The sequence below is a fragment of the Phyllostomus discolor genome, chromosome 4, assembly GCF_004126475.2.
Source record: "Phyllostomus discolor isolate MPI-MPIP mPhyDis1 chromosome 4, mPhyDis1.pri.v3, whole genome shotgun sequence".
NCBI lineage: Eukaryota > Metazoa > Chordata > Mammalia > Chiroptera > Phyllostomidae > Phyllostomus > Phyllostomus discolor.
In genome coordinates this window covers 143,467,393-143,493,582 of record NC_040906.2, presented here as the reverse complement: position 1 = coordinate 143,493,582, position 26,190 = coordinate 143,467,393, and the positions used below count along the sequence as shown (strand labels likewise).

At 38.4% G+C, this 26,190-nt stretch overlaps 1 protein-coding gene across 4 annotated transcripts in view; it reads right to left on the bottom strand.

Annotated features, from left to right (window-relative positions):
- The window catches only part of SH3BGRL2 (SH3 domain binding glutamate rich protein like 2), a 63,561-nt gene that overhangs the window by 9,987 nt on the left and 27,384 nt on the right, over positions 1–26,190 (bottom strand). For all 4 annotated transcript variants that reach the window (XM_028509096.2, XM_028509097.2, XM_036024384.1 and 1 more), the window contains exon 2: positions 16,746–16,931. In XM_028509096.2, the coding sequence (XP_028364897.1) occupies positions 16,746–16,931 (186 nt within the window). The remainder of the gene's footprint in view (positions 1–16,745; positions 16,932–26,190) is intronic.

Below are 26,190 nucleotides of genomic sequence, written 5' to 3'. Positions count from 1 at the left end.
GATAACGTCATCCTGAGGATAAATATGGTAAGCAGACAAAGATCAGAATCATTTTTAGGCATTTCCTTTGTGTTAGGTGCCTTACAGTCACTCTGTCATTTAATCCCCATTACAGCCTACCTGGTTGGAGAGCAAGCAAAAAACAAACAAACAAACAAACAAACAAAGCCAAAGTTTGACAGTCAATATATGAGAGAACTGAGATTTGGGCCAACACCCATTGATGTTGTATTTGATTTTTTTTTTGTGCTCTCTGATGCTTCTCACCCAAGAGGAATGCAAGTGTGGAGCACCCTGTATGAGTCTCTAAGCCCTTATGAATCCACTGCTAAGCTGAACCGATGGCATCACAGGTCCTTGTGAAACCTGTCTAGGAATCTAAGTAAGAGTCAATACTTACAGAGTAGAAATCATGTACAGGTTCTGAGCAAAGGAGCTGAACAGTCTAGTTTCCTTTAAGAAACCAGCTAAGTCAACTCTGTGAAGAATGGCTCAGAAAGAGGGCAGAGCAAGAAGGGAAGCAGGGGAAAGTTAGAAGGGTACTGTGGTTATTTAAGCCAGAGATGGTGGCAGCCTGAACCACTGCAAATGATAATGGAAGACAAGAGAGAAGTGGACAGACTGGAGGTAGATTTTGGAGGAAGAAATATAATCATAATCAATTGTGGAATTAGTGTAGTGGGTTAGAGTGAATTAAGAATTAAAGCAGCTCTGAGCTTTGTGGCTTGATAGAAAAGACCAGAGAAAAAGCACATTTTGAAACCTGCCTAAGAATTTAAATGAGAGTTGATGACTTATAAATTGGAGATCTGCTTCTTGCAAAGCATGCCTCAGTTGATAAAAAATCTTTGAATTACATGACTCAGTGTAGAGACCCTCTTGTCCAAATGCTTTGTCAGGGTAAGGATGGAGTTAAATTTCAAATGTTAAGTTTGAGAAATTGTATGAGACACCCAAGTGAAGAAGATTATAAACAGGCCCATTAGAGGTTCCTAGTGACTTTACAGTATTAAAGATTTTGCAGAATTTTATGGAAAAACTTATAATTTTTTAATTAAGAAAACTGTTACAAATAATACAAGTCTAAAGTTGATGTGGAATTTAGGCAAAATCCCACAAACTAAAAATGTTACAAATATTCTTTATAACAAAGCTACTTCCTAGCAGTTGAGTGGCACTTCCCTGGGCTCAGGAAATAATCCTTATTGATGCATGTATTTTCTGTCCGGTCATTTTTGCTTATATTCAGTGTGGCAACGGGAGGGAGATGGCTGGACCACAGCCACATTTATCAGACCCTTTTGGGCGTGTACTGCATGAACATCAGTGAACTTGTCCCCCCCCTTCCACACTCGGCCACTATTCGCTCTATATTCTTTCCCTGGAGAACCTCGTTTAGAGTCACTGCCCTAATCAAATTCACATCTTTACCTCTGATTTCTCCTCTCAGTTCTGGCTTTATGTAAGAACGAACTGTTTGCAGACTCTTAAATATAAGGGATCTAAATTGCAATTCATGATCTTCCTGCTACACCACAAGATGGCCCTCTAAGAAAAACGGCACTGCCATCTAACGGACTCCGTTCACCATGTCAGCAACCAAGGTACTGCAGGCAGGACTCCTCTCTTCCCTGAACTGGGCACTACCTTACACCTTCGTTCAACCTCTCCCTGTTTGACACCCACTTCATCGCCCTAATCCAAGCTAGACCTCTGCAGTAGCACCCCAATTATCACCCCTTGTCCAAGCTAACCTATTTCCACCCCAACATTTTCAAGTAAGGACAGACTGATCTTTTAAAAATGAGACACTGACCATGCTGTCCTCTTCTTAAATCCCTTCCTTCTTAAATCCTTTCCTTCAATGAAAAACTTTTCATTGCTCTTATAATACAGATTAAAATTCTTCATATGGCATAAAGGCACTACGTAGTCCGGCTCTGACTTGGTTAAGAGGTCTTCATTTCCACACACCAACCACCATCTGGTTCACAGATTCATTTCTGAGAAACTAAGTAGTATATACGCTCAGTCCATTGTGATGTCCTACAGTCTACTGAGTTACATGACCTTGATCAACTCATTTAAGCTCCTTGGACTATTTCTTCCATTCTGCATTGGATACTACCAAAGTTCTTTGAAGTACCAATATTCTATGAAAGGATGGAGCACAGAATGTAGCTGCTGTTCAGTGGGCTATTTAGCTGTGTCCAGGTGTAAAGTGACTCACATATTCCAGTTACTAAAATATCTATTTGAAAAACTTACCCTTTTCTGGTTTAACTGACTAGGAAAGGGAAGAGACAATAATGAGTGGAAAAAAAATGACTAGTGACTTAGTCATCAAAATACTGTCCCTGTTTTGAATTTTCAAAGATCTTTACCTGTTTCTACTTGATTAATAATCTCTGACGTCAGTACGAAATCCAGGAATGAAGAAACTAATAATGTAAGGAATAAAAAATGAGAAACAATGCCTGACTCAATCTCTGTAAATGTAGCATGCTTTTTACTTTAACAGACTGAAGTGCTAACATGAAAATATCCTGCACATAAAAGATCAAAGGACAAGTTACAATGTAGATGTGTACAATTCAGGTTTCAGTGTTTATATTAAAAACCTTAATTTACGTCCTGGCTGGGTAGCTCACTTAGAGCATCATCCCGGTAAGCCAAGGTTGTGGGTTCAATCCCTGTCAGGGCACATACAAGAATCAACCAATGAATGAATAAACAAGTGGACCAACAAAGTGATGTTTCTCTCTTTTTCCCCTCTCTCTAAAATCAATCAATAAATTTTTTAAATACCTTAACTTAAAAATAAGTACAGTTCTTCAAATCATGAAACAGGACATGTGAAATCTATACATGTAGAGAATATGTAACTATGAACAATCTATTTAACATTGAATCAAAACTGTTCTCATAAATTTTAGTCATCAACAAAAGTATACAGAAATTTCAGATATTCAGAAATCTCAGAAGAGCTTTCTGATTTCTCATTTAGATTTAAAAAATCCTCTTTAACTGTATCTCTGTCATAAACATCATAAGCATTATCTTTATTTTACAAACCTTTAACTCAGTGCCACATAACTTTAGCTAGGGAGGTTCTTACCTGAATTGGATCCTCCTAATGTTTTAGAAATTGTCACTTAAGGTAATTAACTCCTTCCAAAGTGACAAATATACAATTTGGTGATTAACTTTAAAAGCAGAATAATTTAATGAAATAACTTTAAAAGTCAGTTTTAGCACAACACCCAACACATACCAGGTTACCAGTAATACCTGTCAAGTGGACGAAGTAGCTGTCTGCTAATCAATGACTGCTGTGCCAAGTTTTAGGCAGTCTCATGCTAGTAACATAATTTGAATAAATCCTATTTCTATGTTATTGCATACAGGTTTTAAAGAATTATGTACACAGTTCACCATCTGATGTTCAAAAGCTTTTGACTGGACTGATGAATCTGAAAATGTAAAAGGTTAAATTATTTTCCTTGTCATGTTTAGGCAGAGTACATGATTGATACTTTAAAACTTAGAATTTCTAAATAGTTAATACTGCCTTCCAGAGATAAATTAAATAGTATGATGTGAACTAATTTAAAATAGTGTTAGAAAATTTAAAATCACATCCTACTGACTATAAGTACAAGTTATTATGGCCTTAGGCATTCCCCAATAAAAGAGAAAAATCTGCTTTCTTATCAAATTCATTTCACTTATCAGGCTTATATTTTTAAAAATACATTATGGTTTATACTGCAAATGTTAAAAAGCACTGTATTTTAAAAACTCACTATAAAGCTTCTCAATGGGCTTGCTGAATTCCTTATAGTCACACACTGTCTCTGAAGTGCTTTTAAATACATGTCTGCAAATGACACATTTCAGGACAATCAACCTTCCATTATGACCAGTTAAGAGCACCTTTGGAGAAGGGTACAAACACTTAGCACATTCAAGGTCAAAACTGCCCAGTTCCCAATGCTGGTACATTTTTAGTACATTAAAGAAAAGGGATGAAAAATTCCCTTTGTTTCTAGTGTTGACTACTTATGAAAAGAAAAACTTCTGGATTATACAGATATCAGCATACCTGAGCACTATTACTGATTTAACATTTATCTGAATGTTGCAGTTTTAAGAAGAATAAAGCAAGCTAAATAGCTGTTAAAAAGGGAAAAAAATAACTTCCATCATCTATACTTCTGTTTGTGTTTAAGTGAAAACCAGTATTAGAGACATTTATAAGCTCATGATAAAATCTACAACAGGTAAAGTCCACAAAAGCCTTATTCTTCCAAAGGGCTTACTTAAGGACATTGGCCGTACACTGAGATTAGACTGTTATGGACTAGACGAGCATTTGAGACAAAGACCTTAAAGTTCTTTGCCCTTTTAGTGTTCCCTAAGAGAACAAGGAGGAAAACCCACAGCAGCCACTCTCAAAAGCTGTGCCGCTTCCCACGCTAAGTCAAGGGCACATCCAAACAGGAGGCTGCAGGGAACAAAAATAACACGTGGCCTACAAGGAAAGGGCGGCAGCAATCAATTCTAAATGAGCCAAAGCAAATTGGGTTTATCCAAAAGAAGAAAATGTTTTTTAAAAAAATCTTTCTAAGATTATAAGAATTGCTGCTGCTGCTGCATAAAATAGGCTGAGGCCCCTTCTTAAAATTTCTTTCAAGCCTGAGGGTACCCTCTAAGCAGAATTTCTTGATTTAGTGGTTAAAGAGAGTTATTACTGTATTTATTCTATTTTATGAAATCTTGGTATAGAAGGAAAAAATAGTTGGCAGTTCCAATCCTGGTAGGAGATACAAGATGTAATTGTCTAAAACAGCTTCATTCAGCAATTTTTATGCCAAATACTAAAAATTTGAGTAAGCCAAAAGCTGAGGATTTTAAATTCCTAGCTCATGTCTAACATTTCCAACCACACTGGTACGAGATGGCAAGGCAAACAAATATGGCTAAGTACCAGCTGAAAGTGGATGAAAAAAATTTTATGCTAAACATAGGAAAAGGAACCAGCAATAAAATTTTAATAACTACCCAGAGGAATAAGTGCAAAGGCTAAACTTAGTTACAAGAATCTCTTAGGTATTGACACTGCTGTCACTCTCCTTTCACGGATTTAAACAGCATTATATACCCTCCCGAACGTGACTCCTCACTGAACTAAACGGTTCCGTGGAGAACAGTATTTGTATGTTTAAAACAATATAAATATAATATACACTTATATAATAGTTATTATAGTTACAAAAGAGAATGTGACATAAGCTTTAGCAATGTCAAAGTGAGTGCGTGTGTAAATCAAAATGGAAGGGAATGAGAGAAGCAATGAGATTACAAATTTCTTTTCATCTTTCAAGGAAAAAAGTAAACAGTCTACATTTAAAATTAAGGAATATAGATATTAGTATATGAAACGCACAGGTGATAAGAATCTCATAGAAGTGGCTGCGTCTTGGGAATCTGGGGGAGGTCACACATACAGAAGGACAGAGGAAAATAGGCCCTCCTATCAACAGGCTTTATTGTCTTAACACTGATATTAACATGGCCTTAATATCTTAACAGTTTTGTTTTCTTTTCATTAGTTTTATCTACACAAGGCTCAGAAAAAAAAATGTTAATAAAAAGAAAACTGCCAGTTCGGGTATTAGTTAAAATACACTACTAAACAGGCACCTAGGGTGGCCTGAAACTGTCTGGGTGAAGCTTTGCAATATTCAGAACACAAGTCATCTTCATGAAAGACATGTCCCAGGCACTCATCACTGTCGAATATTTATTTAGTTTTTTAGAGAGAGGGGACAGGAGGGAGAAAGAGAGGGAGAGAAACATTGATGTGCCATTGGTAGCCTCTGGCACACTCACAACTGGGGATCTGGCCAGTAACCCAGGCCTGTGTCCCGATGGGAATCAAACCAGTGACATTTAAATCTGCAGGCTGGCACTCAATCCACTGAGCCACACCACCAAGGGCAACTGTAGAATATTGAAGCAAATATCTCAGGTGAAATGGTCAGTTAAACATTTATACACAGAAGAATAAAACCTAGAGTTATACAGAAGAGATAAAACTGTGAAGAATATCTAATTAAATTGTAATGCTTTGGGCATACAGCTAATCAGCCATCAGTGGGAAAGAGGACTTGGTATCACCCATATCCCAACAGCCAGCCTTTCCCTTCCTAGCAGCTGTCAGTCAGGATGCCGTATGAGATTATTTACAGTAAAATATCTAAAGGAGAAAATTCTTCTTGATTAGATAAGTGATCTTCCAGACAGAAGGACTTGGAATACAGATTTTCAAATTCAGATCAGAAGTCTTCTAAGGAAACTCTACCCATGGGATATGTGAGCTTCTATTAGAGGTAATTTCTGAAATAGATGTCATTGTACAATTTAGAAATTTCAATAAGCTCACTTATGAGATATTTGGCTTTGACTTTTATTAATAAAATGTGAATAGAAATGCTCAGAACCTTGACAAGGCAAGACCCAACATAATGGGGATAGCTCCCTACTCCACTAAAAACACCTGTGTAGTCACCCATTCACTGAACCAAATTTTGTTAAATAGGGTCTACGTTCCCAACATTCTGATAGGGAACAGATACTGCAATAAATATGCCACGGAGCCTGCAGAGGGTGAGCACAAGGGACTCAGAGACTGGCTGAAGGTAAAGACATGGGGGAAAAAAAAGAAAGAAAGAAAATTCTGAGATAAATGTCATAATAGCAGTAATAAGGCACAGGTTTGCTGGGCATGGGGGATAGGGAGGGATAAGCAGAGTCTTAGTTAATTAGAGAATGCTCAATAACAAGGCCCTTTTAGAGTGTGATAGAGAAACAGGGCAGAATTATATAGGAGGTAAAATTACAGGGCTTGATAACAAACTGAGTATTGAGATGAGGAAAAACAGGTGTATGGTGACTTTTAGGGCTTTGCCTTTAGCATCATGGAGATGATGTAGCCATGAACCCTACATAAGTAACACCCATATTCTGGAGATGGCACAATTTCCTGGGGGTAACCAAAATTTTGAACTTCAGTCCCCCTCTTTCCTTTCTTGACTCTCACCAGTTCTATTAACACAATTAATGCAGACAGGCTTCAACATAGGTCAAAATTTCTGTCTATCACCATAGTCTATTCTGCCAGAAGACACAGTTAATTTTCATGAAGGAGGCTTGGGAAACAGCTAATCCCATGTTTCTCAGATATAAGCACTGAAGATCCCCAGGAGGCAAAGGAAAATGTGAATGGACCATCTAGAGAGGGGTAAACTATGGCAGGGCCTGAGAGCCCACTATGGTGTTGATGTTTTTAAAGGTCAGAAAACAAGCAAAAACAACCAAACAGAAAATAATATGCAGCAGAGAACTATGTGGCCTGCAAATTCTAAAGTATTTACCAGGTGGCCCAACCCATCACCTAGAGGACTGGAGAATGTATTTTCAGGCAGCCGCTGACAGTGTGAAATTTCCCTGAAGCCTTGTTCATCTTAAAACTTCATGGGAATTAGTCATCCTATCCCATAATTTATTAGTGTTTGTTCTGCTGTTTAAAAATACTGTTTTGCCACATACTCAAAATCTTCAAGCCAAATGGCTGCTCTTGGCAAACAGGGAGTCTTTATTCCATGACTTTGGGTGCATCCTCTGGCCCTGAGAAACCCAAATGGTTTTTACCAGCAGCAAATATAATACGCATCCTGTTTCAACCTTTACTAGTTTTTGTTTCACCAAGTGACTTTTTCTTGTCCTTGAACTCAAATTCTGGGGCCACCAACAATAAACCTTTACATTTTGATAACAGTATACCTCAACATATTTTTGTTATTTGACAGAGGACTCTAAGGAAAGGAGGAAGAGTGGAATAGTCTAAAATGAGAATGCACTTTATAAAATAACATTCAACCTAATGCACTCTTCAGAAAGCTTGCCAGTTACAAACTATTGTTTCCAGTGGCTGGAAACAACTAAGTAGCCCACTTAAGGGGAATAATTATGTTAATGATAATAATCCACCAAAGGCAATAATGTGCAACCTTTAAAAAGTAAGTTTACAATTACATGAAAACTTTTGGTTACAGAACAAAGCAGGGCACAAATGCCATAGTATTTCCTGCCACAGTATGATCAAACTATGTGATTAAAAAAGATTAACCTACTTGTAAGAAAAGAGTGTTAGAGAGCTAAAACTGTTCCTCCTTTCTTTCTCATTATCATTTAAAAATTTTCTCCCACTTGCATATTCATTTTAGTGCTGGGAAAAAAAAGAAATGATGATGATGATAGATAACCAGTGCAATATGAAAACTTTAAAAATCTCTTTTCAACAAACTTCTTGTGAGACCTTTGGCTAAAGATCATTTATTCATGTATTCATATATGAGGTCGGTCTAGAAGATATCCAGCCATGTAATATGAAAAAGAGACATTTATTAAAGAAGACACAAGATACATTGTACATAGGACAATGACACCTCAATCCCCCTCCAAGTAGGCACCTTGAGACCTCACACAGTTCTCCCAATCACCATCAGCCGTCCCATCATATTTTCCTGAATCTCACTGACAGTCTGAAATTTCTTCCCTCTCAAATGTGATTTTAATTTGGGGGAAAGCCAGAATTCACAGGGCACCAAATCTGGGCTGAAGAGGGGCTGAATCATTGGGGTGATTTGCTGTTTCACCAAAAAACTGCATGAGACATGATGCATGAGTGGGAGTGTTATTGTGATGAAGCTGCCAATCACCAGTTGCCCATAGCTGCAGCCTTCTAAATAATCTGGATAGTTTTCGCAGAGGAATGTTCAAGCTTAACACAAAATTTGATGCAGATTCATTGCTCTACTCACTCAGTCATTTTGAATGCAATGGCCACACAGTACACATGCTCATTCAGTGGTGTCTCCCACCCCCACTGACTAGTACAGTGAGGTCATCATTGTTCACACAAGCCCATTCCAGTTCATTCTCCCTGGCTGCCAGGTTACATCGGGGTCACACAAACCGTTCTCGTTATATTAACAACAGTTGTTAACATAACAAGACAGACCTTGTATATGCACACACACACACATTACTTTTTTCTTCTTTCTTTTTTTTAAATTTTATTTTAATCATTGTTCAAGTACAGTTTTCTCCCTTTTACTCCCATTCCAGCCCACCCACCCAACCCTTTATTAAAAATAAAATTATATGTATGAATCAGGAATTTGTAAAACTGATAATTAAAGCACTTGGTTCTTCATGCTTCCAAAAAGACCCCAAGCACAATTAAAATAAATTATCCCAAGACAATCTTCTCACAAGTCTTAAATAAACACTGCAGTTGGAAACAACACAAGTCATACATTTAGGTGTTCTTGTGCTGTGCTTCAGAGCCTCCACTAAATGTGATGTAATACATTTCCTTGTCTCCTCATACTGGAAAGACAGCACAGGGGAGCAGATGCCACAAAGAACCACTGCTAGTCACTTAGCTTTCCTGTGTCTCCTGAGATCAGTCTAACCCTCTGCAGTCCACTTTCAGGCTCCAATTAATCAAGATAACATGGGGAAAGGCCAAATCATTACTTAAACTGGTCAAGTGCTTTAATTGAACCTTATTTGGTTAGCAATACACAGAATGTTCGGGTGCAAATTTAACATTCTGTAAGTACCATCTAAAAGTACAAAAGAGGAATTCAATAGTTTAAAACATAAGTAATCTCATGGAAAATGATCAAAGTTTATTTCTCTATAAAAATTGTCTGTCTCTCAGCTGAGCTCTCTCTTCATTGTAGGTAAGGCAGGGCTTTACATGAGTAACTCGAGCTCCATGTTCCACCGTACAACCATCTCTCTCCCCACCTTCTCTGGCTGAGTATTGCTATCCTCAGCCACACCTATGCCCACTTGTCTTGACTATCTGAATGGGCACTATGTTTTTCCCTCCTGACGGTTAATCCACAAACTGGTTAATGTGACCTTGGTCAAACAAAATTTGGCTGCATTCCCATTTCTACCAGTTTTGATTAAAAAATAAAAACTAATACATTAATTTAGCAAGGTTGCAGGACAACATATAAAAATCACTTGTGTTTCTGTACATTAATAATGAATAACAAAAAGTAAATTTAAAAATAATTGCATTTACAGTAGCACAAAAAGAATAAAATATTTAGGAATAAACCTAACCAAGGAGGTAAAACACTTACACACTAAAACCTACAAAATATTGTTGAAAGGAATGAATGTCGACACAAATAAATGAAGACACTCCATGTTCACATTGAAGACTTAATAGTTAAGATGTGGATATGACTCAAAGTGGTCTAAAGATTCAACGAAATCCCTATCAAAATTTCAATGACATTTTTTGCAGAAATAGAAAAAAAATCATCCTAAAATTCATACTGAATCTCAAGGGACCCCCAAGTAACCAAAAGAAGTTTTAAAAACAGGACAAACTTTCTATAAACTTGAAAGGACTCACATGTCCTCGTTTCAACACATACTATAAAACTGTAGCAATCTGTGGGCTGGGATGGGAGTAAAAGATAGAAAATTGTACTTGAACAATAATTATAATAAAATTATTTAAATAACACAAAAAACTATAGTAATCAAAACAGTGGGGCACTGGCATAAAGACAGACATATGGACCAGTGTAACAGAATGGAGAGTTCAAAAAAGTAAGCCCTCACGTGTGTTGTCAAATGATCTTCAACACAAGTACCAAGACCTCTCAATGGGGAAAAGACAGTCTGTTCAACAAAGGTGCTGCGAAAACTAGTTATCAACATGCAAAAGAATGAACATGTACTCTCACCTTATGCCATATATAAAAATTAACTACAAATGAATCAAAAAACTATACATAAAGGCCCAAAACTATAAAATTGCTAGAAGAAAAAAAAAAAGTGGGGGAAAAGCTTCATGATGTGGTATTTGGCAAGTAATGACTTCTTGGACATGACTCCAAAAGTACAGGCAACCAAAGGAAAAATATACAAATGCGAGAACATTAAACTTAAAAACGTTTGCTCATCAAATGATATAACCAACAGAGTGAAAGGCAACCTACGAATGGCAGAAAATTTTACAAATTAGATGTCTGATAAGGTGTTAGTATCATATTATACAAAGAACCCTTACAGCTGAAAAGCAAAAAATCAAATAATCTGATTGAAAAAAATGGGCAAAGGATGTGAACAAACATTTCTCCAAAAATGATATACAAATGGATAAGCATGTGAGATGCTCAACATCACTCATCAGCAGATAAATGCAAATGAAAACCACAATGAGATATCACATCACACCCGTTAGGATGTCTACTTGGATGGCTAGGATGGCAAAACAAAACCAGGAAATAACAAGTGTTGGCAGGGATGTGAAGTTGGAACCCTTTGCACTGCTGGTAGGACTTTAAATTGGCACAACCACAACAGAAAACAGTATGGCAGTTCCTTGAAAAATTAAAAATAGAACTACCATCTGATACAGAAATCTCATTTCTAGGTATATATCCAGAGCAATTAAAAGTAAGATCTCGAAGAGATACTTACAAACCCATGTTCATAACAGCGCTATTCACAATATCTAAAAGGTAGAACCAACCTAATGTCTATCCACAGATGAACAGATGAACAAAATGTGGTATACACATGCAAGGAAAGCCTTAAAAAGGAAAGAGATCTTGTCACAGTTTCAATGCTCTAGGCTGAATGTGTGTATCCTGCCAAAATTTGTATGTTGAAATACTGATGCCCAAAGGACTTTGGAAGGTGATTAGGTCATGAGGGCTTAGAGAATGATGCCCTCCTAAAAAAGGTCTGAGACCTCCCCTGTCCCTTTTACCATGGGAGAACACTGAAGGAAGTTGGTAGCCTGCAGCCCAGAGAGGTCCTTCACTGGAACCCAGTCATGCTGTCACCCTGTTCTTGGACTTCCAGCCTTCAGAACTGTGCAAAATAAGTTTTTGATGTTTTTAAGTCATCCAGTGGTGACTAGTCCATAGCAGCCTTATGGACTAAGACGTACAATACGGGTGAACGCTGAGGCCATTATGCTAAGTGAAATGAACCAGTCACAAAAGGACAAATACTGTATGAGCTATCTCTATGAGGTATCTAAAAGTAGTGAAATTCATAGATATAGAAAGTAGGATAGTTGCCAGGGACTGGGGGGCGGGGGATGGGAAACAAATAGGAGTTGTTTAATGAGTATAAAGTTTCAATTCTGCCAAATTGAAGAGCTCTGGAGATCCGTTGTACAACAATGTGAGTATATTTAACACGACTGAACTGTACACCTAAAGGTGGTTAAGGCAGTGAATTTTATTATATATGTATTTACCACAATAGAAATATTTTAGTAAAAAATAAAACAAGAAAAATATATGAAGAAATCCAAATCCTTTTTTTTTTTTTGCTTAATAGGGAGGAAATAAAAATAAATGGAAGGGGAGTAAATATTTTCCTTTTGCATAGATGTAAGGATTGTCATTTCTAGTGCATTCCACCCTTGCCAGTTCCACAGCAAAGTCTGCATCTTGAACATGATGACATGAGCTTTCAAAAACCCAAATCAGACACTAAAACCATCAGAAAAACCCTGATTTTTCAGGATTTTTTTCAGGGTGTTCGGACATTTACTGTTAGATCCCCATCTCCTGAGAAGACTCTTGATCGTGGTAGAACATTCCAGGGTGACAGCATGAACAATCAGTCTGTGCCAGTTTGAGTTGTGGATGACAAACAACAAAAACGGAAACTGACAACTTGGAAGGGATTTATGGAGATAATGTGGGGAGTTCACATAATCTACATTTAAACCTGGAGAATTCAGGAAAAAAGGAGAAATTCCACATCTGGGTAGCCAAGAATTCGCCCAGGCCACACCTCAGGATCAGCCTCATGAAGACATACACCATGGCTATGTCTGGTCCCATCACCTCGAACACTCAATGCTAACCTTCAGCTAATTATGTGTTTCTGCATCATCTGCTCCATGTTCAAATTCTGGGGTGGGAAGAACTGATGAGGCATGCCAGGGAGTTTCCTTTCAATTGGGACTTCCCAATAGGCAGAATAACGAAAGGCTGAAAAGAGAGAAGGCAATTGTCCACATTGATTATTACCATGTAGCTTGGCAGCTGTATATGTCTCAACTGTCCAGCTCATCCATTTAAGATAAAGCAGTAAGTTTCTAGTCAATTCCAGGAAATAGGAGAATCTCCATGCTTACTGGGTCCTGTCACTTGCAATGTGGCAGTTTTCCACAGGTTATGTAATCAAGGAACAACACTCATAACTATCACTGGGTAAAGCAAGGTGCATAGGAGCAGCTGGGATGTATGATGCCATGGTTATTAGTTGCCCTCTAATGCTTTTGCTTTTGTCAGTCAAATTTACTTGACCTTTATGAGAGCAGACACTGTCTTCAAAACTCCTACCAGAACAGACTACGTCAGAGCGCGTGTACCAGCACTGCCGTGACCATCTCCAATGGACCAACTCTGCTCAAGCAGAGAAGATGCTGTTTATCCCACACAGTTTTATCAATCTGTAGCCTCTAGCCAGATACCAGTCTATCTGAAAAAATTTCCATTGACTCTAAAAGGCAAAGATACATAGAGATTCAGAAAGTCATAAACAGGTAAAAATAAAAAGATTTATTTCACAACATTACACCCAAATACATTCCTCTATTCAAAGGGCTCTGAATAGTTCCGTTTTTATGACGATAGAGCAAAGATGTCTCTACCTCCTTTCTCTTGCAAAGTCAACAAAACAACAAAGATTTAAAAAGCCAGAATCTCCATTTAAAAAAAAAAAAGGTTGGAGATCTCTATAGCCCTGAGTTACAGCATATGCAGGGAGGGGGTAGAGAAATGGCGAGGGCTGTCAGAGTGCAGGACAGTCAGACCTTAGTGTCTGCAGAGGCAGCATCAACAAGGCACAAGCTGCAGGGCCCCCAGGAAGCATCAGGAACTGGAGGCATCTGCTATTGTGAAGGTGGGGTGAGTGGGCAATCAGAAAACAAGGAGACTGTTTGAAAAGCTATATGAGCAGTAGTGAGACTCCAGGGTGCCTCCCACAGGAGCTAGAAGGTACACAGCTAACAGACATGGTTTCTGGGAAGCAACAAACTTATAAACACCAACAATGAAGAGAGTGGGGGTGAACACAGGGATATGAAGTGAAAAAACATGTGTAACAGTGAGACCCTCTGGTTCTCTCACTCTACACAGCCAGAACACTCAGCCAGGCTGATATTTCCAAAGCAAGAAACCAAAAGGCCATTCTCTGAAAAAATTAAACTATCATCTGAGAAAAGACTTACAATCACTACTATAACTATATGCAATGAGAATGTTGACAGGTTACCCAATCATCCTACAGAAAAGTCCAGCGGGAAACACAGCTTCTAATGAGTTTTCTTGTGCCTCACCTACTAAACAAAAGTCAAGGATCACTCAACATCTGAGGAAAGTTCAACACACTCCAGAGAGAAGACCAAAATAAACAAAGCAAAAAAAAAAAGGAAGTTAGGGAAACAGGGACAATACTAGCAAGAGAAGAAAACTTCAAAAAAATCACATTAATATGGCCATTGAGGTAAAAAATCTTGCATTCACCTCACAAAAGCACAACTTTATTAAAAAGAAAAGACCAGAAAGTAAGAAAGGGGGAAAATATGACATAAAAAACTGCAATGAAAGGATTCAGAGGTTAAGTTAAAGAAATCTCCCAGAAAGTAGAAAAAGTTAGAGAAGTGGACAATCCAAAAACAAAACAAACAACAAAAAAAGAATATTAGAAAAATCAATGTAAGAAGTCCAATATCTAAGTTAAAAGGAACTCCAGAGAAAAGGCACAAGGAAAAAAAATTCTCAAAGAAAATAAGAACATTTTTAATGACTCCATTATATAACTCTTAGATTATAAGAACCTGCTGAGTACTCACACTAATGAATGAAAAATAGCTTATAGTGTACTAATGCACCAAAAAAAGTCTAGAAATCACATATGTGTAAGAGATCTTAAAATCTTGCATAGAAGAGACTGACAAAAATGACAGATCAAGGAAAATGGCATTAGACTTCACAATTGCAGAACTCGAAGCTGAAGTTGAAGGACATTGAAGCAAAACCATCAAAATTCTTCCCAAGAATTCTATACTCAGCTAAACTACCATTCAACTACCAAACCAGAATAATGGCACTTTCATACCTGCAAAGTCTGAGTAACAGAAAACTAAGGTTTTTGTTTAAGCCTTCTAGCATTATTTGACTAACAGCTTTACTTTAATTTCATACCGTACAGTTTCCACATTTTCAACTATTACCTCAGTTTGGGCTGCAAGCACAAGAGTACATTTTCTAGACTCAGTAATCATGAATGAAATCCACCACATTCTTACCCTAACAATATATGAGATCATGGTATTAAAAAATCCCACAGAATAACCCTCATTCTTCTATAATAACGTACTTTTAAAAGCACTTTAGAAACAGTCATAAATATTTCATGAAGATAGATATTATCATCCCTTGCTTAAAGATGAGAAAATTGTTGAACACGGACTGTGAACCAGTGTCGCAGGTTTGATTCCCAGTCAGGGCACATGCCTGGGTTGCAGGCCACAGCCCCCCAGCAACCACACATTGATGTTTCTCTCTCTCTCTCTCTCTCTCTCTTTCTCCCTCCCTTCCCTCTCTAAAAATAAATAAATAAGATCTTTTAAAAAATTTTTTTAAAAATGAGAAAATTGAGATTTACAGAGATGATTTTCCAAAAGCACCACAGCCAGCATGAAGTAATACTAGAATTCAAATCTATATCTAGTGCTATGTTCAGAATTCTCCTCCTGGCATGTATGTGAAAACTCTGTCCACAATACTGATGGCTTTATGTTTTGGTATCTCGTTCTCCCTTATGCACACTGGAAACTCTTTCCTTTCACACCACGGAAAATACTCTGCCATCCCTTTTCTCCCCCCTAATGACAACCCTGCTATTCATTTCCTCTCAGGCACCAAACACTGTGGCCTAGCCCCTTGCCCTCCTCCAAGCCATCCTTAAAGCATTCTAATGAGTCCCAAAATAAACACTGACTTATACAGTCAGAGCTCTGGCACATTCTAACTACTTATTAGAAAGAACCTTCTTGATTTTTTTCTTAACCTAAGGGTGAGAAGGAAAATAAATAATTAGACAAAAGGGACTTCATCTTCTCATATACTACATATGGCAGGAAGGCACCTAATGTATTTTACATATTCATAATAATCCATCTGGCTCATTATAATAAAAAATAAAATATTGTTTATAATCAGCTATTAGTTTTTTATACCATAAAGGGATAAAGGTTCAAAAATACTCCTTCCAGTCTGCTCCTGAAAATGTATTAATAAAAAAATATGCTCTGAAATTTAGAACACGATAAAAACATGCACACAGCTTCCCTTCCCACCCCATTTTCCAAGGCCAACAGGGAGACAGGAAAACTCCCAGATGTACACGACTCAGACTCAAACACTATCTGTGATTTCAGACTCATATCCCTTCCTCCTCAACTTCACCCTCTGTTAGACTTGTGGACCTGAATAGGCACTGGATGAAGAGGTTACAGTCCTCACTGAAAAAACCCACTGTACTGTAGGTAACTTTCTGATGTGAGTAGTGCAAAGAAATAGTGTAATAACAGTTTAGCAACTTACTCCACAGTACCGGTCACCATTAAATATCTGAGGTGGCAGAGGGTTGCCCTGAGCAGGCTTCTTTTCTGGGGGGATGTTTTTGTACATCCACTGCCTCTGTTCTTCTGACATTGTGATATCCACCTCCTCAAACTCTATCTTGTTGGCTTCCAGAAATCTAACCACGTCTTGCTGCTTCTTCTTTATCTAAAGAGAGAAAACAAATAAAGAGAAATGCTCTTCTGAAACAATATATAGATATTTCCAAACTAAACTGGATTTGATTTCTCACTGTCAGAGGTCACTGATATAGAAAAGAGGTGATGTATGTAGGTGCTATGCACTGTCCACTCCGTGGACATCCAGCAGAGGTCTAAGTGAGTCCCGACACCATGATTTCTTCACCTAGACTCCCCAGAACCCTGGGGCACAACTAGGATTGCTTGAAAGAACTGACTAGATATGAGGTGAGAGATTCATATAGTACTGAGAGGGCCACGACCACTCCTCCCTCAGACCCAAAGGAAGTGACATTTACAGTTGCCACCAAAGCTCTCTCTGCTCAAAACCATTTGAAAACTATGCATGGCCTAGCGGAGATGTCGACCTTTCATTGATTCCTGGGAGCAGCAATGTTTTTATCCCTCTCAGAAACCTCCTTCAGATATTCCACAGCTGAAGCCATTGGCACGAAAGCATCCTTTCATCAGTTCACAAGAGAAAAATGTTCTCCACTTCTAAGGTGAGAGTAAGTAACAAGTACCACTTAATTTTGAAATCTATTTGTTAACCCTTTTCATTCCTCTGATCTTTCAGGTTTACTTCCGCAGTCACTAGGGGTCAGGTATGTTCTTCAAGAGCTGAAAACACATTTGTAGTTCTCAAAATGTTATCAATCTTCTTAATTTAAAGGTTTATATTAATAACTAATTTAGATGGGAGTGACAATATTCACTGCTTTAAACAGTGTGTAAAACATGAGAAAACAAGCTTGCTTTTCCTAAATGATTTTGGAAATCTGCACAAGGAACAAACTTAAGTGGTGAAGTAAATGTTATAATGGCTAAAGAATCATTTTCAGAGGTCAAGTAGCCTGGAAGACCTCTTGTCACAGGAAATAAAGTGTTTGAAAAACAAACTGTCACATAGCAATTGCCTCCACCAACCCTTCCCCTCCAAGCCTCAGTGACAGATGTCTCTGAGTTGGAACTCTGTCATATGCCATGAGCAAAGAGATTGTGATCACTGGGTTGAGGTCTATGAATGACTAACAAGAGCAAAGTTCATAAGAAATAAAAAGCTGACAAAATAGGACATCTTTAAGCTCAATGATATTGTTAAATATCAGTATTTTTCCCAAATTACTGTATGATTATAAATCCAAATTGATATGGGCATTATCTTAATTTCTTGAATTAAGCTACTTTTAGTTTCTGAAAAAGTTTTTTTCTGATATACAATTTCAGAAATGTAGTTATATTATTGCAAAAAAGTATCATCCATCCTACTTAATTTCCCCTTACATCCCTACAAAGTAGATTTTATTATTCCTGTGGTCAAAGCAGTCACCTATTTTGATCAAGATCCCAGCGTGTTCTTGTCAAGATAATCATGTCATTCCCTATTGAAAATTGTTCTTCAGTAACCCTCACTATTTGGGAAGAACATATAAGGTCTATCTAGAAAAGGTCCAGCCACTGTTAATATAACGAGAACAGTTTGCACGGCATCAATGTAACATGGCAGCCAAGGTGAGTCGAATGAAATGCACATGCGTGAACAATGATGACTTCACTGTACTAGACAGTGGGGGCAGTAGACACTGTTGAGTGAGCATGTGCACTGTCGTGTGCACATGCTAACGCATGTGGCTGTCGAATTCCAAATGACTGAGTACAGCAACAAATCTGCATCAAATTTTACATTAAGCTTCAACATTCCCCTGCGGAAACTATTCAGATGATTCAGCAGGCTTTCGGGGATGATGCAATGAGTGCAGTGCAAATAAAAGTGTGGCACAAATGCTTCAAAGATGGTCAAGAATCTGTTGAAAGTGATCCATGTTCTGGAAGGCCTGCAACAAGCAGAACACATGAGAGTGTTGAACGTCTACAGGCTGCAATCAACAAAGACCTATGCCTGAGAGTATGAGAACTAGAGGTTGATCTAGGGATTCCAAAACTACTGCATCCAAGATTTTGATGCAGGATCTTGGCATGAAACCTATTATGGCAAAATTCATTCTGTGGTTTCTGCTACCAGAACAGAAGGAACATCAGGTACTGATGGAACATCAGGTACAGAAGGAACAGAAGGTACTGCAGTTGCTAATGATTTGATTGAAACCACTACCAATGAACCAGATTTCCTCAAGAAGGTCATAACCAGAGATGCATCATGGGTCTACGGCTATGATTCGGAAACAAAGGCCCAGTTGTCCCAATGGAAGATGCCTGCTACTCCACAACCAAAGATGGTGCAGCAAAGTTGCAGCAAGACTGAGACCATGTCAACTGAGTTTTTTGATTGGGAAGGTGTTGTCCATCATGAGTATGCCCCTCCAGGCCAAACAATGAATAAGGAGTACTACCTCAATGTTCTTCATGGGCTGAGAGATGCAATACTATGAAAAAGGCTGCAGCTATGGGCAACTGGTGACTGGCAGCTTTATCACAACAATGCACTCGTTCATGTATCACATCTCATGTAGAGTTTTTTAGTAAAACATCAAATCACCCAGGTGACTCAGTACCCCTACAGCTCAGATTTGATGCCCTATGACTTCTGGCTTTTCTCAAAACTAAAACCACCTTTGAAAGGGAAGAGATATCAGATCTTAGATGAGATTCAGAAAAATATGACAGGATAGCTGATAGCAATTCCCACAAAGGATTTTGCAGAGTGTTTTGAACAGTGGAAGAGACACTTGGAGAACTACGTGAGGTCCCAAGGTGCCCACTTTAAAGGGACCTAATGCATCATTGCCCTACGTACAATGTTCTTGTATCTTGTATCTTCTTCAATAAGTGTCTCTATTTTTCATACTACATGGCTGCATACTTTCTGAACAGACCTTTCTGAGCATAGAGTACAATGTCCTTTGACTATAAAAGGAATGTATTTACATATTTAAAAGTATAGAAATTGTAAAAACAAACAGTTACCTACAATCCTATTACTCAGACAACCACTGTCAAAATTTACTTAGAGGCAAGAGCCTGGATTGATGTTCCTATATGGAAATCTACATATCCAGGACATTTCCAATGTTCATGAGAGTGATCAAAAATGAAGCTGTTATATAATCAAACCTTGGTTTTCTGTATGACGTATATACATATAACATCTACCTCTACCCCACAATGTACCTAAAAACTCATACATTCTCAATACTAGGATACATCAAAGACACTCATACAGTGTCTTTACGTACCTACCCCCTACCCTATACACATAGATAGATCTCTCTCTCACACACATACAGCATTTATTGCTGGACTATAATCCCCTATGCAACTCAATTGGTCTTTTCCTTCACAGGACCACACTGGATAAAAAAATAGCTGCACCTTGTTCCTTTCACTGAGCAATAAATCATGAATACTGTCCCGTCATTAAAAGTTTTCAAGAGAATAAATTTTAATATCTCCCTGGTAATTCCATCATGTAGCTGTACAGTGAACTATCTCTCTATTGTTGGATACCTAGTATATTTGCAACTTTCACCACTAGAGATAATATCATGTAGTGAACATTTGTATTTATAAATCTCTTATTGTGTCTCACAATAGTACTTTAGGGCAAAGCCCTACAAATGAAAGCCAAGTGAAAGGGCAGAGACATTTTTCAGGCTCCTAGTAGATAAACTGCTTTTCAACAAGGACACATCGGTCAAAAAGTACAAGCTTCCAGTTATAAAATAAATAAGTCCTGGGCATGCAGCGTACAGCATGGTGCCTATAGTTGATAATACTGCATTGTATATTTGAAAGTGGCTAAAAAAGTAGATCTTCAAAAGTGTCATCAAACAAGACATTTGTAACATGATGTGGTGATGGAGGTTAACTAGACTTACTGTGGTGATCATTTTGCAATATACATATATATTGAATCATTATGTTGTACACCTGAAACTAATGTTGTATATCAAACATACCCCCAAAAAAGTATAAGACCAATTTACATTCCCATTTAAATATCAATATTTAAAAGTATCCATGTCTCAACACCTCTCCCTCCTTACAGCCAGTATTTGAAAGTTGTATTGCAGAAGATTAAAGCTCAAATGATGGATGTTAACTAAATTTAACTATAGTCATATCACATATATACATACATCAAATCATTACATGTACACCTTAAAGCTACACAATGTTATGTCAATTATATCTCAGCAAAACTAAAGAAAAAAAGAGAAACAGCTGTTCTAACGAAAATTCAAATGCATAATTCCACACTGACAATGCTCAGGAAGCAAAAGACAGTTCCTCACTAACAATGGTGACAACTGACAGTCGTGTGAGGAGTGAAATGTAAGTAATGGTATCTCTGCTTTTAAAGGGGAAAGCACGGGGTGGCATGACCAGGTCTGTGTTTCCAAGAGGTCACTATGATACTAGGCACCTTAAAAAGACAAAAGGGGAAATTGTTTGTGCCGTTAACACTGCTATGAAAAGGTCTCCAAGATAAATATACAAGTGAAAAAGAACAAAGAGCAGAACTGTGAGTAAACTAGGTATATTTTTCAGAAAAGAAAAAAGGAGAAAAATAAAAACATTTGTATTTGCTTGTATTTACATTTTTAAAAACTGTTGAAGGTTACAGGGGCTGGGGGAATGGAAACTGGGTAATGAGGACAAAGTGGGAGCAAGAGTTTACACTCTCTACATGTATAAACTTTAAATGTTTTTGAACAGTGTGACTGTGTCAATAGTCAAAATATTACATAGAAGACATTTACTTTGAGAGACAGCGAGCTTCACACAGAGCTTCACAGCCCAGAGGGGAGCAACAGTACCCGGTCATAGAGATGCAGCATTTCACACAAATCAGGTTTCCCCATACATGCAGCAGGACTCGGAGCATTTAAAATAAGATTTTGAAAAAGGGCTAAGGTTACAGAAAATTAACTAATACTACAGTAAATCATCCAAATAAACAAAAAGGAGAAATTTAACCCACGGAAGGAAGTTTTCACGTGGATGTTTGTGACGTGAACATCAGGAAGATGAGTCATGCCACCAACCACTGGTTTTAAGATACGCCAAAGTGAATGTGGCCTGGAACTGGGAGAGCCCCGGCTTGAGTGGCTGGGGGCAGCCGCCCCAGAGGCCTGCACTTGGAGACAGCAGAACCCTGGGCAATGGAAAGGCTTCCCATGTGAAAACAGGAGGGCATCAAGGGCACTTCACATCTGGGCACACATCCACAATTCACATAGCAGTAACTTACATAGTCATTTCCTTACCACTAAGAGCTTTCTTCTCCCATCTGACTGTTCTGAAATGACGTAAACCTCACAACCAGTATAAAAATAAATTTGGGAAGCAAATGGAAAAGAATTGTGGGATAACAGTCACTGCTTTCACTGCCTTCACTCATGTCAACTCAGCCAAGGCAGAATTGGAAGGCAGGGACCTGGAACTCCTGGTTGGTTTTTTCAGAAGCCATAGCAGACAAATGTTAGTTATTACCCAGTAGTGCTCTCCCTTTCTTTCTTAATACAGAAGCCTGGTTTTGTTTAGGAAAGCAACGTGCTCAGTTCCAAAGTTGTTTACCTACACTCCTCTGCAGCTTGGGGTGACCACATGACACAGTTCTGGCCCATATGAGGTAAGGCAGATGATCCCCAGGAGGGTTCCCCTAATGAATGGAAAGACAAAGTCCGTCATGCCCTTCATCCCTCTCTGTCTCCCTTTCAGACATTCAAAGTGGTGCCTAGAGGTACAGGAATGTTTGTTTTCACCGTTTTGCAAATGTGAAAACAAACGCCATATGCTAACAATGGTCAAACAGAAGGGCAGGAGCCCTGGTCCTTGATGACATTTTACAAGTGTCAGCCAGTCTTGCACAGCCTACTCTAAACCTTTGTGTAAGACAGCAAACCTGTAATTAGTTAACCCATTCTTTATTAAGTTGTCTACAGTGTGCATCGAAATGCAATGCTATTTGGTTAAATTCTTAATTGCTACTTACAATGTCTTCAGAAATACTGTAGTATGATGGATTGAAAACAAAAGCTATTACTGCACAGCAGAGCCTAGAAGTAAAAGCTGTAAGACATGAATTTAATACAAGTGAAGTAAATATTTGTCATTGAAATAACCAGATGGATTTTTATTTTCTTCATAAAACAGCAACAAAGTTTTTGAAGCTAAAACAAGGAAATATCTACAAAAGCACAAAAAGTACATTTCATCTTTTCATTCAAACACATGCCATTACACATCATCCAAAGCAGGGAACACACATGGCTAAATCTCTGAATCTAGTGGACAGGTAGGCAAGCTATGGTTCACAGGCCAAATTTAGTCTTTTTAAAAAAAGGTTTTATTTATTTATTTTTAGAGAGACGGGAAGGGAGGGAGAAGGAGAGGAAAAGAAACTTTAATGTGTGGTTGCCTCTCATGTGGTCTCCACTGGGGACCTGGCCCACACAACCCAGCATGTGCCCTCACTGGGAATCAAACCAGCGACCCTTTGGTTTGCAGGCTACATTCAATCCACTGAGCCATACCAGCCAGGGCCCAAATTTAGTCTTTATATTTTTACCTTTATTTTTTTCAACTTCTTTTTTATTGTTCAAGTACAGCTGTCTCCATTTACCCCCCTTGTCATCCACTTCCCCACATCACAGCCATCCCTACTTCCCATCCTTGATCCTACCCACCTTTGGTTAGTTTTTATATTTTTAAATGGCTGGAAAAAAATCAAAAAAGAAGAATAGTATTTCATGACCTGTAAAAAGCATATGGAATACAAATTTCGGTGACCATAAATAAAATTGCATTGGTAGACAGCTACACCCATTCATTTACAATGTGGTCTAGGGCTGCTTTTGCCTCACAATGGCAGGGCTGAGAGGCTGCAACAGAGGCAGTATGGTTCCCACAGCCTAAAGTATTCACTAGCTGCCCTTCACAGAAAAGGTTTGCCAACTTTGGGCTGATCCCAGATCTTCATTTCCAGCTCAAAGTTCATTTACTCAGTGAGGACTTTCCTAACCACCTGATTGTACCAGCCACTCCAGTACTTCATACTCTCCTTCAGTGCTTCATTTTTCACCTTGGCACTGAGCATCTCACATGCTGTATGTCGGATGAATTTGTTTTTCCACTTCCCCTCACTGCAACATAAATTCCAAAGGGCTGGGGATTTTTGTCTGCTGCTCTGTTCACTGCTGAATCCCCAGAGCCTAGAGTGGTGTCTGGCACACAGGAGACAGTAAACATTCGTTAATGAATAGACAGAGTTCTCACAAGTAGAAATGAGTGTAACAGCAGTGCTGATTTTCTTATCATTTAAGATGAGATACCTTAAGCATCACCTCTTTGGAGACCCTCTCTAACCACCTGAGCTGAAGTTTTGTCTAAATTTATTAAAACTTTATCTCTGTACTCATTTTTATGATCACCTCTCTCTCCACAATGTCAGTTTTGTAAGCAAAGGGACTGGCAAGCAGGAGGCCTTCAGTGAATATTAATTGAATGGATGATTAAAGAATTGTCACTCCAGTGCTGAACATCAAAGATTTCTTGGTGATGTTTAAGAGATCAAACTCGGTAATTCATTTAGGAACAAAGGTGACTAAAATTTAGTCAAATAGAAATGTAGATCAAATACTACTATTTCTCAGTGAATGCTAAAGCTGTATGAATTTAAAAGCAGTGTGTCTAGCATGTTACATCTCACTGTAAATAGCCTAAATAACTCAGAAGAATTTCCAGAAGTCTTCACTTCTAACATTGACACTGATATTGAAGAAAATTATATGTGATTTTATGTTTAAAGAAATACTATTGTCAGTTAATTTCAAAAATTGCAAGTGCATAAGGTAGTATCTTATTTTGCCCACATTTTTTGTTACGTTGTTGATATATTTGCAAATTGATGAAGACTGAGAATTAAGCAAATATTTCCCTGATTCCACTTCCAATCACTACCACAGGATTCTATCACCCTTAACCATTTGCCCCAATTATCTCCATCTCTAAAGTCAGTTCCTCCTGTGTTCCTTGAGGCAGCCTTCTTAGCTACTGCATCAGTAAGGGCTAAGGTCTGAATGTGTCTCCCTCAAATTCATTTGTTGAAAACTAACCCTCAAAGTGATGACATTAGAAGGTTGGAGGGGGGTGGGATGGCAGCAATTAGGTTATAATGGCAGAGCCATCATGAACGGGATCAGCGTCCTTATAAAAGAGTCCCAAGAACTCCCTTGCCCCTTCCACTATGTGAGGACACAACAAGGAGTCTGTAGTCTGTACCACAAGAGTGCATTTACCAGAATCCAACCATGCTGGTACCCTGAGTTTGGACTTCCGGCCTGCAGAACTGTGAGAAATGAATTTCTGTTGTTTGTAAGCCATCCAGTTTTTGGTATTTTGTTACAGCAGGCTGAAGGCAGCAAGACAATAAATCTTCACCCTTTCAACTCAAGACCCTTGCAAGACCCAGATCTGCTGAGGACCCCAATACCTGCACCCAAGCCCTAGTAACCCACACTCACAATTGCCTGGGTGATAAGCTATCTGGGCTGCTGCTGCTGAATCTGCTGCTGTCACATGAACACTCAGTGACCCATGTAAATCTGTGAAGATACTTGTATCTGGCAATCTCCTGGTTCCACGAGTCCACAGGGATTAGATCAGAGGACAGGCTAAATAAGTTGTACTGCACTTGACTGAGATTTATCCTCTACTCTGTGGCATTGACTTCTAAGTAAACTTGCGTCCTCCATTCTCTTCTTGTAGGATTAGTTCTCCCCAGAAGGCTGCCAGTTAACTTATGTAATTAAGCAACCCCTGCCAGATTCCTTCCATAGGCTTCCCGACATGTCTAGTCATGTTTGAATCCTGGGGTGTGTACACAGGTGGTGCAGCACCGTGGCACCTAGGGAGTCTCTAGTAAATAAAAGGACATAATCAATTTGAATTAAGATAGATTTTAAAAATTGACATTTACTGTGAGCAATTCTGGGAAAGCAAGTTTAAAAACAAATGAGGCACAGATGGAAGACAATGAGAAAACATTTTTTTTAAAGAACATGTATTTTAGCCCTGGCTGGTGTGGCTCAGTAGATTGAGTGCTGGCCTGTGAACCGAAGGGTTGCCGGTTTGATTCCTAGTCAGGGCACATGCCTGGGTTGTGAGCGAAGTCCCTAGTAGGGGGCACATGAGAGGCAACCACACATTGATGTTTCTCTTCCTCTCTTTCTTCCTCTCCACTGTCTAAAAATAAATACATAAAA